The 17362-nt window shown below is 46.8% G+C and overlaps 1 protein-coding gene across 1 annotated transcript in view; it reads right to left on the reverse strand.

Moving 5' to 3' along the window:
• The window catches only part of DCLK3 (doublecortin like kinase 3), a 236560-nt gene extending 228597 nt beyond the window's left edge, over window positions 1-7963 (reverse strand). Inside the window, exon 1 of the mRNA XM_073676616.1 lies at window positions 7490-7963. Coding sequence (XP_073532717.1) covers window positions 7490-7547 — 58 coding nt within the window. The 5' untranslated portion in view covers window positions 7548-7963. The remainder of the gene's footprint in view (window positions 1-7489) is intronic.
• Between the last annotated feature and the right edge of the window lie 9399 nt (window positions 7964-17362).

Consider the following 17362-nt stretch of genomic DNA (forward strand, 5'->3'; position numbering starts at 1 on the left):
TTGGCGTCCGGGGGACGCCAAGAAATCCCCGCCCATCTCTTTATTATTCCCTAAAATCCCCACCTATATGCTTATTTATCATATTTCCCCCCTCCCCTGCACGTCACAGGGCCCTGTGACGTGCACTGTGCTCCCTGACTTCCCAGGCATGTGCAAAGCGTTGCTCACATAGAGCATGCTTTGCTTCCTCCCGGCCCCGTCTCTCTGTGCTCTGTGCCACAAATTTCTATTGCGCAGGTGCCGGGCGGGTCACTGTCACTTCCCGGCGTCTGCGCAATAGAACCCTGTGGCGCAGAGCACAGAGACGGGGCCGGGAAGAAGCAAAGCGCGCTCTATGTGAGCGGCTCTTTGCGCATGCCCGGGAAGTCAGGGGGCACAGTGCACGTCACAGGGCCCTGTGACGTGCAGGGGAGGGGGGGAATATGATAAATAAGCACATAGGCAGGGATTTCTTGGCGTCCACCGGACGCCAAGCCTGTACATAACAGTATTGATTAAAACACTTTTCTCTGCAATCAAACCTCTGCTATGGGCCATACGGGAACAGTTGTGCTCAAAAGTTTACATACCCCAGCAGAATTTTTCCTTTCTTGGCCTTGTTTCAGAGAATATGAATGATAAAAAAAAAATTCTCCACTCATGGTTATTGGTTGGGTGAAGCCATTTAATGTCAAACTACTGTGTTTTCTCTTTTTAAATCTTAATGACAACCAAAAACATCCAAATGACCCTGATCAAGAGTTCACATACCCTGGTGATTTTGGTCTGTTAATATGCACACAATTTGACACACATGGATTTGAATGTCTACTAAAGGTAACATCCTCATCTGTGACCTGTTTGCTTGTAATCAGTGTGTGTGCATAAATGCTGAGTGAGTTTCTGGGATCCAGACAGATTCTTGCATCTTTCATCCAGCCACTGACATTTCTGGATTGTGAGTCATGGGGAAAGCAAAAGAATTGTCAACGGATCTACGGGAAAAGGTAGTTGAACTGTATAACACAGGAAAGGGATACAAAAAATATCCAAGGAATTGATAATGCCAGTCAGCAGCATTCAAACTGTGATTAACAAATGGAAAATCAGGGGCTCTGTAAAAACCAAACCACGGTCAGGTAGATAGACCAACAAAAATTTCAGCCACAACTGCCAGGAAAATTGTTCAGGATGCAAAGAAAAACCCACAAATAACATCAGCTGAAATTCAGGACTCTCTGAAAACTAGTGGTGTGGCTGTTTCAAGATGCACAATAAGGAGGCACTTGAAGAAAAATGGGCTGCATGGTCGAGTCGCCAGAAGAAAGCCATTACTGCGCAAATGCCACAAAGTATCTTGCCTACAATACGCCAAACAGCACAGAGACAAGCCTCAAAACTTCTGGAACAAGGTACTTTGGAGTGATAAGACCAAAATTGAACTTTTTGGCCACAACCATCAACGTTACATTTGGAGAGAGGTCAACAAGGCCTATGATGAAAGGAACACCATTCCTACAGTAAAGCACGAAGGTGGATCACTGATGTTTTGGGGATGTGTGAGCTATAAAGGAAACGTGGTAAGAGTTGAAGGAAAGATGAATGCAGCACGTTATCAGCAAATACTGTAGGCAAATTTGCACTCATCAGCCCGGAAGTTGCACATGGGACGTACTTGGACGTTCCAACATGACAACGATCCAAAACACAAGGCCAAGTCGACCTGTCATTGGCCACAGCTGAACAAAGTGAAGGTTCTGTAGTCTCCTGACCTCAATATCATTCAGCCACTCTGGGGAGATCTCAAGCACGCAGTTCATGCTAGACAGCCCAGGAATTTACAGGAACTGGAGGCTTTTTGCCAAGAAGAATGGGCAGCTTTACCATCTGAGAAAATAAAGAACCTCATCCACAACTACCACAAAAGACTTCAAGCTGTCATTGATGTTAGAGGGGGCAATACACGGTATTAAGAACTGGGGTATGTGAACTTTTGATCAAGGTCATTTGGATGTTTTTGGTTGTCATTAAGATTTAAAAAGCGAAAACACAGTAGTTTGACAATAAATGGCTTCACCCAATCAATAACCATGAGTGGAGAAAAAGTTTTTTGTTATCATTCATATTCTCTGAAACAAGGCCAAGAAAGGAAAAATTCTGCTGGGGTATGTAAACTTTTGAGCACAACTGTATGTATAGATTTACTTTTCTATACCCTGTATCCCCATAGTAGAGGTCTGATATCTCCAAAGTGGTGACAGATTCCCTTTAATGTGCTGGCTGAAATTGCTTATTTTTTCATTTGGCTGTGATGTTAGGTGGTATTGATGATGCTACTCACAACTACTTTTCCATATTTGTGTCAGTCTGGAGCTCAGTTGACTCTTTTCGATGAATTGTGAAAAGAACTTGCAACAGTAAGTTCTGAGACCAGATGTATATTACTCTGCATGTCTCTTCACAGTGGGAAATTTATCACTGCACATGTTACATTTGCAGAACTCAAGCAGTTGGAGGCCTGCTATATATATATCACATAGGAGACACCAAAACTGCTATACAGTATATAGATCAAAGGCGACGCCAAGGTATATATATCACAGGCAATGCTGGGGTATATACATCACAGGAGACATAAGGGCATATACATCACAGAAGACACTGGGGCTGAGGCATATACAGTAGTGGCCAAAAGTATTGGCACCCCTGCAATTCTGTCAGATAATACTAAGTTTCTTCCTGAAAATGATTGCAATCACAAATTCTTTGGTATTATTATCTTCATTTAATTTGCTTGCAAGGAAAAAACACAAAAGAGAATGAAGCAAAAATCAAATCATTGATCATTTCACACAAAACTCCAAAAATGGGCCAGACAAAAGTATTGGCACCCTCAGCCTAATACTTGGTTGCACAACCTTTAGCCAAAATAACTGCGAACAACCGCTTCCGGTAACCATCAATGAGTTTCTTACAATGCTCTGCTGGAATTGTAGACCATTCTTCTTTGGCAAACTGCTCCAGGTCCCTGATATTTGAAGGGTGCCTACTCCAAACTGCCGTTTTGAAATCTCTCCACAGGTGTTCTATGGGATTCAGGTCTGGACTCATTACTAGCCACCTTAGAAGTCTCCAGTGCTTTCTCTCAAACCATTTTATAGTGCTTTTGGAAGTGTGTTTTGGGTCATTGTCCTGCTGGAAGACCCATGACCTCTGAGGGAGACCCAGCTTTCTCACACTGGGCCCTACATTATGCTGCAAAGTTTGTTGGTAGTCTTCAGACTTCATAATGCCATGCACACGGTCAAGCAGTCCAGTGCCAGAGGCAGCAAAGCAACCCCAAAACATCAGGGAACCTCCGCCATGTTTGACTGTAGGGACCGTGTTCTTTTCTTTGAATGCATCTTTTTTTTTCCTGTACACTCTAATTTTTTTTCCCAAAAAGCTCTACTTTTGTCTCATCTGACCAGAGAACATTCTTCCAAAACGTTTTAGGCTTTCTCAGGTAAGTTTTGGCAAACTCCAGCCTGGCTTTTTTATGTCTCGGGGTAAGAAGTAGGGTCTTCCTGGGTATCCTACCATACAGTCCCTTTTCATTCAGACACCGACAGATAGTACGGGTTGACACTGTTGTACCCTCGGAATGCAGGGCAGCTTGAACTTGTTTGGATGTTTGTCGAGGTTCTTTATCCACCATCCGCACAATCTTGCGTTGAAATCTCTCGTCAATTTTTCTTTTCCGTCCACATCTTGGGAGACTAGCCACAGTGCCATGGGCTTTAAACTTCTTGATGACACTGCGCACGGAAGACACAGGAACATTCAGGTCTTTGGAGATGGACTTGTAGCCTTGAGATTGCTCATGCTTCCTCACAATTTGTTTTCTCAAGTCCTCAGACAGTTCTTTGGTCTTCTTTCTTTTCTCCATGCACAATGTGGTACACACAAGGACACAGGACAGAGGTTGAGTCAACTTTAATCCATGTTAACTGGCTGCAAGTGTGATTTAGTTATTGCCAACACCTGTTAGGTGCCACAGGTAAGTTACAGGTGCTGTTAATTACACGAATTAGAGAAGCATCACATGATTTTTTAAACAGTGCCAATACTTTTGTCCACCCCCTTTTTTTAGGTTTGGTGTGGAATTATATCCAATTTGGCTTTAGGACAATTCTTTTTGTGTTTTTTCATAGACGACAAATTAAATGAAGATAATAATACCAAAGAATTTGTGATTGCAATCATTTTCAGGAAGAAACTGCGTATTATCTGACAGAATTGCAGGGGTGCCAATACTTTTGGCCACCACTGTACATCACAGGAGACACTGGGGCATATACATCACAGGAGATGCCGGGGCATATACATCACAGAAGACACTGGAGCATACATATAATAGGAGACACTGGTGCATATACCTCACAGGAGACACTGGTGCATATACATCACAGGAGACACCGGGGCATATACATCACAGGAGACACTGGGGCATACACATGACAGGAGACACCAGGGCATATATCGTATTTTTCGGACTATAAGACGCACCGGACCATAAGACGCACCTAGGTTTTAGAGGAGGAAAATATAAAAAAAAATGTAAGCAAAAAATGAGGTCACGATACACGAGTCTGCTGCTGACACTGGAATAGGGGTAATATCCCCCAATTCTGATAATATCCCCCATCCTGGTAGATATTCCTCCCCTTCCTATTATATGTGGCTCCCATCCCCATCCTGATATGCATGGCACCCCTCCATCCTGATATCCAAGGCACCCTGCATCCTTATCCTGGTATGCATGGTACCCCTCATCCTTATGCTAGTATGCATGGCACCCCTCATCCCTATCCTGGTATGCATGGCACCCCTCATCCTTATCCTAGTGTGCATGGCACCCCTCATCCCTATCCTAGTATACATGGCACCCCTCATCCCTATCCTAGTATGCATGGCACCCCTCATCCTTATCCTGGTATGCATGGCACCCCTCATCCCTATCCTGGTATGCATGGCACCCCTCATCCCTATCCTGGTTTGCATGGCACCCCTCATCCCTATCCTGGTATGCATGGCACCCCTCATCCCTATCCTGGTATGCATGGCACCCCTCATCCCCATCCTGGTATGCATGGCACCCCTCATCCCCATCCTGGTATGCATGGCACCCCTCATCCCTAACCTGGTATGCATGGCACCCTTCATCCTTATCCTGGTATGCATGGTCCCCTCATCCTTATCCTGGTATGCATGGCACCCCTCATCCTTACCCTGGTATGTATGGCCCCCTCATCCTTACCCTGGTATGCATGGTCCCCACAATCCCCATCAGGCTGCACATAAAAAAAATAAACACTCTTACTCACCTTTCTTCTCTCCTCCAGCGCTACATCCTGTCTGCCCACACTGATCTCTACATGTGAGCTGCGCGGCTCACAAGGAGAGATCAGCTGCCGGAAGTCACTGCTCCCCACGTCGGGACTGTATGCGCGGGGAGCAGTGACTTCATGCTCCTTAATAGCGGCACACAGCGTAGCCGCAGCGCAGCTTCTGCTGCTGCCGGGCGATCACGTGTGCCCGCTATTAAAGGGCATGAATATTCACCCCCTCCCCACGCCCATGGGCATGGAGAGGGGGTGAATATTCATGCCCTTTAATAGCAGGAACACGCGATCGCCCGGCAGCAGCAGGATCCGCGCTGCTGATACACTGTGTGCCGCTATTAAGGAGCATGAATATTCACTGGTCCCCACGCCTATGGGCGTGGGGAGCAGTGAATATTCATTTTCTTTAGCAGCGGGGACAGTGTAGGCTGCAGCAGACGGCTACTGCCTCCTGTGCCCCGCTCCTCTGCCGCAACTGCTCCCCCCAGCACAGTATATATATATACCCCCCAGCAACATTCGGACTATAAGACGCACCCCCCATTTTCCTCCAAAATTTTGGAGGAAAAAAGTGTGTCTTATAGTCCGAAAAATACGGTACATCACTGGAGATTCGGGGGCATATACATCATAGGGAGACGCTGGAGTCATATACATCACAGGACACACTGGGGCATATACATCACAGGAGACACTGATGCATGTACATCATAGGAGACACTGGTGCATACACCTCACAGGAGACACTGGTGCATATACATCACAGAAGATACTGGTGCATATACATAACAGTGATACGTTAGGGAATAAAAATCACAGGAGATGCCAGGGCTGCTACAGCTGTCTTTGTTGGTGGGACTGGATTGCAGATCTTGCTGACTCCACAAAATACCAGCGTCAGGACGTAAACCTTCATTGCATGCACAGCAGTGTTCAGTATTTAACACTGCGTGCTTGTGCCTGCAGTGGCAGGAGCAATTAAAGCAACAGCGGCCACTGCAGTCCACGGGAATCTGCCTGGGTGCCACAGAAATGAACATCTATGGTTTGATTTCTTTTCCTTTGTGGATTGGATGGTTTGTTACTAACATCTGGTGAGAATATCAATCAATCAATCGTAGGTTTAGAAATATATTTACTTAGAAAATTGGTGACCTGTTCAATACTTAATTCTGTATGTGTCAGCTATCTTGTAGATTTCTGACTCACGAGATTAATCCATTTGGCGCCTTTTACTTTGAGTGTTGGAGGCTGCAACAATGTAATCAAGCATACTTTAGCTCAGGGGTGGGGAACCTCCAGACCAGTGGTCGTTTATGGCCTGCAATGTCCATTTCTGTGTCGGCCCCCCCTGTCCCCCGGGCAGATTCCAGGGTACAGCCGTGACCACTAGCCCTTTAATTGCTTCACTCACACACATGTTCAATACATATTTCACACCAAAAATTGATTTGATTTAGATTTCTCTTATGTTCGCTCACTTTGTATTTGGTTAATTGCTAAAATTAAAATGATTAACACTTTAACAATTTAATTTTAAAGCTTTCTTACTTCACAGCATTTTTTCCACTTCTGCCTAAAACTTTTTCACAGTAACAAACATGGAAAACACAAACTATAGACTACGGATCCAAACTACTGACCACAAAACCAAAATACATACATGTAAAAAGGAAAGTTTCTTGCCATCAGATACTTCTTTTAAACTAAAACAAAGGGGAAAAGGAGCACATTACCACCCATTTACACCTTTCCCAAAAAATTATTTTAATGTTCCAAATTAACCTACTAAAAAAAATTCAAATATCCAAACATGTTTAATGTCCCATTTTCCCTGATATTGGAGCCTTTTTAAATCAAGATTTAACACTAGTCATTTACAATTTCTTCCCTAAAAAAAGAAGCTACACATATATTCCAATTTAAATATATGCTTTTCATTTAAAACTCTTTTTTTTATGGAATAAAGTAAAAAAAATAAAAGTATAACAAAAAAACCTGACAATGCAAGCAACCAACTTAACCACTAGTTTCCAAATTGTGATATATAAAATATACATACAGTATGCAAACATAGCACGCGCGCATTATAGCAAACATATCCTAATAGAAAAAGTCATATTTACCATGGTGCTTGCAGCTGCAGGACGCCAGCTCAGTAGAGACAAAAGCCCCACCTGGCATGTTAGCTCCACAATAAACACGAAAGGGGTTAAATTATTGGCCACTGATTAGTCTGAGCTGCTTCTACATCTGTAGATTACTAATAGGCCAGTGCTTGTTGGTGAGCGTTGTCATCTGTAGATGACGGCATTAACTTTCTGCAGCACTTTAACTCCTGGCGATAAATAATGAAGTTCTGTTGTTCTGCAGACTTGTGACTTGAGGGAGAGGAGGGACTAGCAAAGTCTGAGGCTGCCAGCCTAAAGTATTGGTGTCTCTATGTATCTTCTTAGTGTGTCTTCTTATTGTCCTCATTTTAATTTGACCTGGGTTATTGTTGGCTTCAGTGTAACAACAGGCTGTACTTTTGTATAGGATGTTTCAGTGTCTTCCCAGTCTCACTCAGCAACAAGAGCTAGGGAAATGAAATCTGCAGCTCTATTGGGGTTTGTGCAAGGGATCAGGACATTACCCTGGATATTTAGCAGGCAGCTTAGCAACCATGCCAGTTCTCATACTAGACACAAACACATCTGCACACAGCAGAATGCGGAAAGCGGCACTGCCTGCAACACAGAATAGGAGATTATAGGAAAAATACATTCGATTTTCTTGTGTTCTGCTATATAACTAGTTTTCTGCTAATATAAGCATGGTTACTTATTGTGTTATTTGTTTTTGAAGGGATCTATATGGGGATATATTTCCCATTTAAAGGGAATCTGTCACCAGGTTTTTCTAATACATCTTACATCAGCATAATGTAGGGGCAGAGACCATGATTCCAGCGATGTATCACTTACTGGGCTGCTTGCTGCAGTTTTGATAGACTCACTGTTTTATCTGCGACAGATCTACCAGTTCTCTGAATGCTGAGCTCTGTATAACACAATGATTGGCAGCTGTGTGTGTACACTGTGCATAGGCAAAAAGCTGCCAAATAGGAGGCAGGGTTATACAGAGCTCATAAATATGGAGGCTACATGGCAGCAGGTTTACTAGTCCTCTAGTGAAAATCTCCTAATTAAACAGTCATTGTATCAAAACTACAGCAAGCAGCCCTCAGTAAGTTATACATTGCTGAAATCAGGGTCTCTCTACATTATGGTGTCTCAGATTAGGGGGCAAAAAACTGGAAACAGATTCGCTTTAAAGCAGGGGAAAGCATACATTTCCTTTAGGAATTCTAGAAGAGTTCAATGCAGAGTTCCAGCTTCAGCATTGATAGTCCATGAGGAATTTAAAGGAAATCTGTTAGTAGGATCACCCCTCCTAAGTCATCTATGTTGGCATGTAGGTCATAGGAAGATGAAAAAATGATACCTTGATATCTGCGAACTGATGTTTCATTCCAAAGAAATCCACGTTTTTCTTACATGTAAATTAGCTTTTCCAGGATATGGGCCGGACCCTGATCTGCATGAGACTCTGTCTCCAGAGATTATTTTAAATGAAAGGGGAAGTTCCCAGTGTGAGACATGTAATGGCCGCTCTCTGCTCTCTTGATCTCACTGCAGAGCTGTGTGTGATAATACCTGACAGATCTGCAAGTTCCGCTCAGCTTCCATCTCACAGGCAGGTAGTATTCTTATAGTGTTGCAATACAGCAGAGCTGTGAGAGCAACAGCTACTAATGTGTTTGTAAGGAGACAAAGTTCTTTGTTCTTTGTTAGTTACTTGTCTCACACTGTTAACGGCCTTTTTCATTTAATAATCTCTCTGGAGGCAGATTCTCATGCAGATCAGTGTCCAACCATAGATCTTAACAGCTCATTTACATATAAGAAAAATGTGGATTTCTCTGGAATAAGACATCAGATCACAGGTATAATTTTATTCAGCCTTCTATGATCTACATGCCCATATAGATGGCTTAGGAGTAGTGTTGAGCGATACCTTCCGATATCGGGAAATATCGGATCGGATTGGATCGGACCGATACCGAAAAAGTATCGGATATCGCCGATTCCGATACCGGAAACCAATGCAAGTCAATGGGACATAAATATCGGAATTAAAATAAACCCTTTCTTTCCTTGTAGGTTATTTCTACATGAAGGAAAACAACTAAGAATAATGTAGAATGTATTGGGGGAGGTGGGGGAGACAATAAAGGCATAGAGGTTTAGCCCAGTCAAATGGAATAGCAGGAATTAATATTTTTTTATTATGTTCTGAGTTACGGAAATATTAACTATGTTAAGTATTTTTATATTTTGTCAGATATTTATGTTTCACTACTTCCATGCTCTTCACCTTCTTTTTTACTTCTCCCACACTTTCTCCTTCATCATCCTCAGCATCTTTTTCATCCACTTCTTCTTCACCTTCTTCTTCTTCACCTTCTTCGTATTATTCTTTTTTTTACATTCTTCATATTCTACTTCTTCATCTTCTTCATATTCTTCTTCTTCATCATATTCTTATTTGTGACAGGCATTCCTGTAGTTGTTATCTATAAAAGGTTGGACATTACACCTTTCGTTCTGCCCGTCACAAAAGATTTACAACAGGATTTGTCCGCGTTCAGTTTGGCCTGCAGCAGCAGGTCTTTTCCAGGGGCACCACGAGGAGGAACGGACTCACCCCCATACACTGCTTAGTCATCTTCTGCTTATAATTTAGATATTATCTTTTGCTCTGATTTTTAGTCTTATGCTTAATGTTCTTCCGCTTTTTGTTCTGCAGCTTCTTGTATTTCTGCTTCTTGGTTTTCTGTCTCTTGTTTTTCTGTATCTTGGTGCTTGTCTTCTCTTCTTTGTCTTCTTGGTCAACTTCTTCAGGGTCATCTTCTTGGTCTTCTTCGGGGTGGTCTTCAGGGTCGTCGTCTTCGGGGGTCCTCGTCTTCGGGGTCCTCGTCTTCTTCGGGTTGGTCTTCTGGGTCCTCGTCTTCGGGGTCCTCGTCTTCTTCGGGGTGGTCTTCAGGGTCCTCGTCTTCTTCGGGGTGGTCTTCAGGGTCCTCGTCTTCTTCGGGGTGGTCTTCAGGGTCCTCGTCTTCAGGGTCATTGTCTTCGGGGTCCTCGTCTTCTTAGGGTTGGTCTTCAGGGTCCTCGTCTTCAGGGTCCTCGTCAGGGAGATCCAGAGTGATTACCAAGAACCATTTCAAAAAGCTTGAACTTGGAAATGTAGCAGAAGGTACAAGAAAGCTGAGGAACTACCGAGGACCAGCTGACGGTACTGGAACCCGGATGGATAGCAGAAGGTACAAGAGCCAATGGAACTACCGAGGACCAGCTGATGTTACTGGAACTCGGTTACTAAGCAGGAGGTACCTGTGCCAGAAAGCACTACCAAGGACCAGCAGACGTTGGTGGAACTTGGATACCGAGAAGGAGGCACCTAATCCAAAGGCACTGCCGAGAACCAGCTGACGGTACTGGAACCCGGATGGGTAGCAGAAGGTACAAGAGCCAATGGAACTACCGAGGACCAGCTGATGTTACTGGAACCCGGATGGGTAGCAGAAGGTACAAGAGCCAATGGAACTACCGAGGACCAGCTGATGTTACTGGAACTCGGTTACTAAGCAGGAGGTACCTGTGCCAGAAAGCACTACCAAGGACCAGCAGACGTTGGTGGAACTTGGATACCGAGAAGGAGGCACCTAATCCAAAGGCACTGCCGAGAACCAGCTGACGGTACTGGAACCCGGATGGGTAGCAGAAGATACAAGAGCAAATGGAACTACCGAGGACCAGCTGACGGTACTGGAACCCGGATGGGTAGCAGAAGGTACAAGAGCCAATGGAACTACCGAGGACCAGCTGATGTTACTGGAACTCGGTTACTAAGCAGGAGGTACCTGTGCCAGAAAGCACTACCAAGGACCAGCAGACGTTGGTGGAACTTGGATACCGAGAAGGAGGCACCTAATCCAAAGGCACTGCCGAGAACCAGCTGACGGTACTGGAACCCGGATGGGTAGCAGAAGATACAAGAGCAAATGGAACTACCGAGGACCAGCTGACGGTACTGGAACCCGGATGGGTAGCAGAAGATACAAGAGCAAATGGAACTACCGAGGACCAGCTGACGGTACTGGAACCCGGATGGGTAGCAGAAGGTACAAGAGCCAATGGAACTACCGAGGACCAGCTGATGTTACTGGAACTCGGTTACTAAGCAGGAGGTACCTGTGCCAGAAAGCACTACCAAGGACCAGCAGACGTTGGTGGAACTTGGATACCGAGAAGGAGGCACCTAATCCAAAGGCACTGCCGAGAACCAGCTGACGGTACTGGAACCCGGATGGGTAGCAGAAGGTACCCATGTAAAAAAAAAGTTCAAGGCCGCGAGCCGGCCGCAGTTACCAAAACCCACAGTCCTACAGAGGGTGCTTGTCCTATTGGCACTATGGAACCAGCCTTCATTGCCAGATCCCGCAGCCCACATAGGAGTCACCTAAACTGCAGGCACCATAGAGTCGGCTAACCCGACCGCAACACGACAGGACAACGCATTGGAGGCAAAGTGACGTTGACACTACCCGGAAACAGCTGGCGTGCTGGAACCAGGCTGGGCAGGAGGGAGTACCCGTGCCAAAGACACTGCCGAGAACCAGCTGACGGTACTGGAACCCGGATGGGTAGCAGAAGATACAAGAGCAAATGGAACTACCGAGGACCAGCTGACGGTACTGGAACCCGGATGGGTAGCAGAAGGTACAAGAGCCAATGGAACTACCGAGGACCAGCTGATGTTACTGGAACTCGGTTACTAAGCAGGAGGTACCTGTGCCAGAAAGCACTACCAAGGACCAGCAGACGTTGGTGGAACTTGGATACCGAGAAGGAGGCACCTAATCCAAAGGCACTGCCGAGAACCAGCTGACGGTACTGGAACCCGGATGGGTAGCAGAAGGTACCCATGTAAAAAAAAAGTTCAAGGCCGCGAGCCGGCCGCAGTTACCAAAACCCACAGTCCTACAGAGGGTGCTTGTCCTATTGGCACTATGGAACCAGCCTTCATTGCCAGATCCCGCAGCCCACATAGGAGTCACCTAAACTGCAGGCACCATAGAGTCGGCTAACCCGACCGCAACACGACAGGACAACGCATTGGAGGCAAAGTGACGTTGACACTACCCGGAAACAGCTGGCGTGCTGGAACCAGGCTGGGCAGGAGGGAGTACCCGTGCCAAAGACACTGCCGAGAACCAGCTGACGGTACTGGAACCCGGATGGGTAGCAGAAGGTACAAGAGCCAATGGAACTGCCGAGAACCAGCTGGCGGTGCTGGAGCCCAGGGTAAATACTAAAAACAGAAGAGCCAGAGGTGTATTTGGAGGAGGTTTTAAATCCGTACTACAGTGGATGTGGACAAAGCAGGAGAATTTGCCGGACACACAGCTGGGGATCAGCTGACGTTACTGAATCCCAATAACACTGGAGCAAGCGTTGACTGTGCAGACGGCACTTCTGAGCAGCAACTAGCGGTATTGGAGCCCAGGGTAAATACTAAAAACGGAGGAGCCAGAGGTGTAATTGGAGCAAGTTTTAAATAAGTAGCACAGTGAATATGGACAGAGCAGGAGAAATTGCCGTGAACACAGCAGGGGAACAGCTGACGTTACCGAACCCCAATAACACCGCAGCAAGTGTTGACTGTGCAGACGGCACTTCCGAGCGCCAACTGGCGGTGCTGGAGCCCAGGGATAAGAATGAAAACAGAGGAGCCAGAGGTGTAATTCGAGCAACTTTAAAATGTGTAGTACAGTGGATGTGGACAAAGCAGGAGAAATTGCCGTCCGCACAGCAGGAGAACAGCTGACGTTACTGAACCCCAATAACACGGCAGCAAGTGTTGACTGTGCAGACAGCACTTCCGAGCGCCAACTGGCGGTGTTGGAGCCCAGGGTAAATACTAAAAACGGAGGAGCCAGAGGTGTAATTGGAGCAAGTTTTAAATAAGTAGCACAGTGAATATGGACAGAGCAGGAGAAATTGCCGTGAACACAGCAGGGGAACAGCTGACGTTACCGAACCCCAATAACACCGCAGCAAGTGTTGACTGTGCAGACGGCACTTCCGAGCGCCAACTGGCGGTGCTGGAGCCCAGGGATAAGAATGAAAACAGAGGAGCCAGAGGTGTAATTGGAGCAACTTTAAAATCTGTAGTAGTGAGAATGTGGACAGAGCAGGAGAAATTGCCGTCCGCACAGCAGGGGAACAGCTGACGTTACTGAACCCCAATAACATGGTAGCAAGTGTTGACTGTGCAGACAGCACTTCCGAGCGCCAACTGGCGGTGCTGGAGCCCAGGGATAAGAATGAAAACAGAGGAGCCAGAGGTGTAATTCGAGCAACTTTAAAATCTGTAGTAGTGAGAATGTGGACAGAGCAGGAGAAATTGCCGTCCGCACAGCAGGGGAACAGCTGACGTTACTGAACCCCAATAACACGGCAGCAAGTGTTGACTGTGCAGACAGCACTTCCGAGCGCCAACTGGCGGTGTTGGAGCCCAGGGTAAATACTAAAAACGGAGGAGCCAGAGGTGTAATTGGAGCAAGTTTTAAATAAGTAGCACAGTGAATATGGACAGAGCAGGAGAAATTGCCGTGAACACAGCAGGGGAACAGCTGACGTTACTGAACCCCAATAACATGGTAGCAAGTGTTGACTGTGCAGACAGCACTTCCGAGCGCCAACTGGCGGTGCTGGAGCCCAGGGATAAGAATGAAAACAGAGGAGCCAGAGGTGTAATTCGAGCAACTTTAAAATGTGTAGTACAGTGGATGTGGACAAAGCAGGAGAAATTGCCGTCCGCACAGCAGGAGAACAGCTGACGTTACTGAACCCCAATAACACGGCAGCAAGTGTTGACTGTGCAGACGGCACTTCCGAGCGCCAACTGGCGGTGCTGGAGCCCAGGGATAAGAATGAAAACAGAGGAGCCAGAGGTGTAATTCGAGCAACTTTAAAATGTGTAGTACAGTGGATTTGGACAAAGCAGGAGAAATTGCCGTCCGCACAGCAGGAGAACAGCTGACGTTACTGAACCCCAATAACACGGCAGCAAGTGTTGACTGTGCAGACGGCACTTCCGTGCGCCAACTGGCGGTGTTGGAGCTCAGGGATAATACTGAAAACAGAGGAGCCAGAGGTGTAATTGGAGCAACTTTAAAATCTGTAGTAGTGAGAATGTGGACAGAGCAGGAGAAATTGCCGTCCGCACAGCAGGGGAACAGCTGACGTTACTGAACCCCAATAACATGGTAGCAAGTGTTGACTGTGCAGACAGCACTTCCGAGCGCCAACTGGCGGTGCTGGAGCCCAGGGATAAGAATGAAAACAGAGGAGCCAGAGGTGTAATTCGAGCAACTTTAAAATCTGTAGTAGTGAGAATGTGGACAGAGCAGGAGAAATTGCCGTCCGCACAGCAGGGGAACAGCTGACGTTACTGAACCCCAATAACACGGCAGCAAGTGTTGACTGTGCAGACAGCACTTCCGAGCACCAACTGGCGGTGTTGGAGCCCAGGGTAAATACTAAAAACGGAGGAGCCAGAGGTGTAATTGGAGCAAGTTTTAAATAAGTAGCACAGTGAATATGGACAGAGCAGGAGAAATTGCCGTGAACACAGCAGGGGAACAGCTGACGTTACTGAACCCCAATAACATGGTAGCAAGTGTTGACTGTGCAGACGGCACTTCCGAGCGCCAACTGGCGGTGCTGGAGCCCAGGGATAAGAATGAAAACAGAGGAGCCAGAGGTGTAATTCGAGCAACTTTAAAATGTGTAGTACAGTGGATGTGGACAAAGCAGGAGAAATTGCCGTCCGCACAGCAGGAGAACAGCTGACGTTACTGAACCCCAATAACACGGCAGCAAGTGTTGACTGTGCAGACGGCACTTCCGTGCGCCAACTGGCGGTGTTGGAACTCAGGGATAATACTGAAAACAGAGGAGCCAGAGGTGTAATTGGAGCAACTTTAAAATCTGTAGTAGTGAGAATGTGGACAGAGCAGGAGAAATTGCCGTCCGCACAGCAGGGGAACAGCTGACGTTACTGAACCCCAATAACATGGTAGCAAGTGTTGACTGTGCAGACAGCACTTCCGAGCGCCAACTGGCGGTGCTGGAGCCCAGGGATAAGAATGAAAACAGAGGAGCCAGAGGAGTAATTGGAGCAACTTTAAAATGTGTAGTACAGTGGATGTGGACAAATCAGGAGAAATTGCCGTCCGCACAGCAGGAGAACAGCTGACGTTACTGAACCCCAATAACACGGCAGCAAGTGTTGACTGTGCAGACGGCACTTCCGAGCGCCAACTGGCGGTGTTGGAGCTCAGGGATTACAGTTCAGGTGGTAGAAACATGAACAGAACAGGAGACCTGGATACTGTTGCCAACCAATTATTTATTCTGGAAGAGGACTGGCAAATTCATGAGAGATCCAGGCCTTGTTCATTTTGAGAAAAGTAAGCCGGTCAACGTTATCGGAGGATAGTCGCATGCGACGGTCTGTTAGTACACCACCTGCGGCACTAAAGACGCGTTCCGATAATACACTAGCAGCAGGGCAAGCTAGCACCTCCAGTGCATACTGACTAAGCTCTGGCCATGTATCCAGCTTACAGACCCAAAACTTGAAGGGAGAAGAGCCGTCTGGGAGTACACTAAGAGGGCAAGACATGTAGTCTGTCACCATCTGACGGAAACGTTGCCTCCTGCTGACTGGAGCTGTCTGTGATGGTGTAGACATTTGTGGCGGCGGGGACACAAAACTTTGCCACATTTCGGCCATACTGGTCTTGCCTTGTGCTGAGGCGCTGCTTCTGCTCCCTCTTTGTGCAGAGCTTCCTCCACTGCCTCGACGCACTGAGCTGCTTTGTAAAGCACTAGCAGCACTGCTCTCGGTTGGAATGGAGAACATGATGGAATGCACCAGTGCGTCTTGGTACTCCCGCATTTTACGCTCCCGGTTCAATGGTGTTATGAGGCTTTGTAAGTTGTCCCGGTAGCGAGGATCTAGGAGGGTGGACACCCAATAATCAGCCGTGTTGAGAATGTGGGCGATGCGGCGGTCGTTTCTGAGGCACTGCAGCATGAAATCAACCATGTGCTGCAGACTGCCAACTGGCCAAGAAACGCTGTCCCCTGCTTGAGGCGTGATCTCTGCCTGCTCTGCATCACCCCACCCTCGCTCTAGATACTGACTACTAGAGCATTGTGTACCTCCCTCCTCTGGACAGATGTCTTCCTCATCCATTGACTCCTCCTCATCCTCCTCACAAAGTGTCCCCTGCCTAGGCCTTTGTGAGGAACCACGTTGCGCAGACTGTAGAGAAGCAGATGGCATTTGTGACTCCTCATCCTCCACCTCTTCCAAAACCTCGTCCCTTAGTGCTTGCAGTGTTTTTTCAAGCAGGCAGATAAGGGGGATAGTCATGCTGACTAGTGCATCATCTGCACTCGCCATCCGCGTGGAATAATCGAAGGCACGCAAAACGTGGCAAATGTCCTTCATAGAGGCCCACTCAGTGGTGGTGAAGTGTGAACGGCGCGCACTGCGACTTGTTTGCGCCTGCTGCAGCTGGTACTCCATTACTGCTGCCTGCTGCTCACACAACCTCTCCAACATATGTAACGTTGAATTCCACCTGGTGGGTAGGTCACATATGATGCGATGTTCCGGAAGACATAATCGGCGCTGCAGAGCTGCAATGCGTGATCTTGCATTGCTGGAACGCCGCAAGTGAGCGCACTCTATGCGGACCTTGTGAAGCAGTGCATCAAGATCCGGATAGTCCCTCAAAAAACTCTGCACGACCAAGTTGAGCACATGTGCCAGACATGGGATGTGAGTGAGGTTGCCTAGGCCCAGAGCTGCCACCA

This window comes from Phyllobates terribilis, unplaced genomic scaffold (assembly GCF_046119375.1).
Source record: "Phyllobates terribilis strain yellow unplaced genomic scaffold, ASM4611937v1 Scaffold_4__5_contigs__length_816908805, whole genome shotgun sequence".
NCBI lineage: Eukaryota > Metazoa > Chordata > Amphibia > Anura > Dendrobatidae > Phyllobates > Phyllobates terribilis.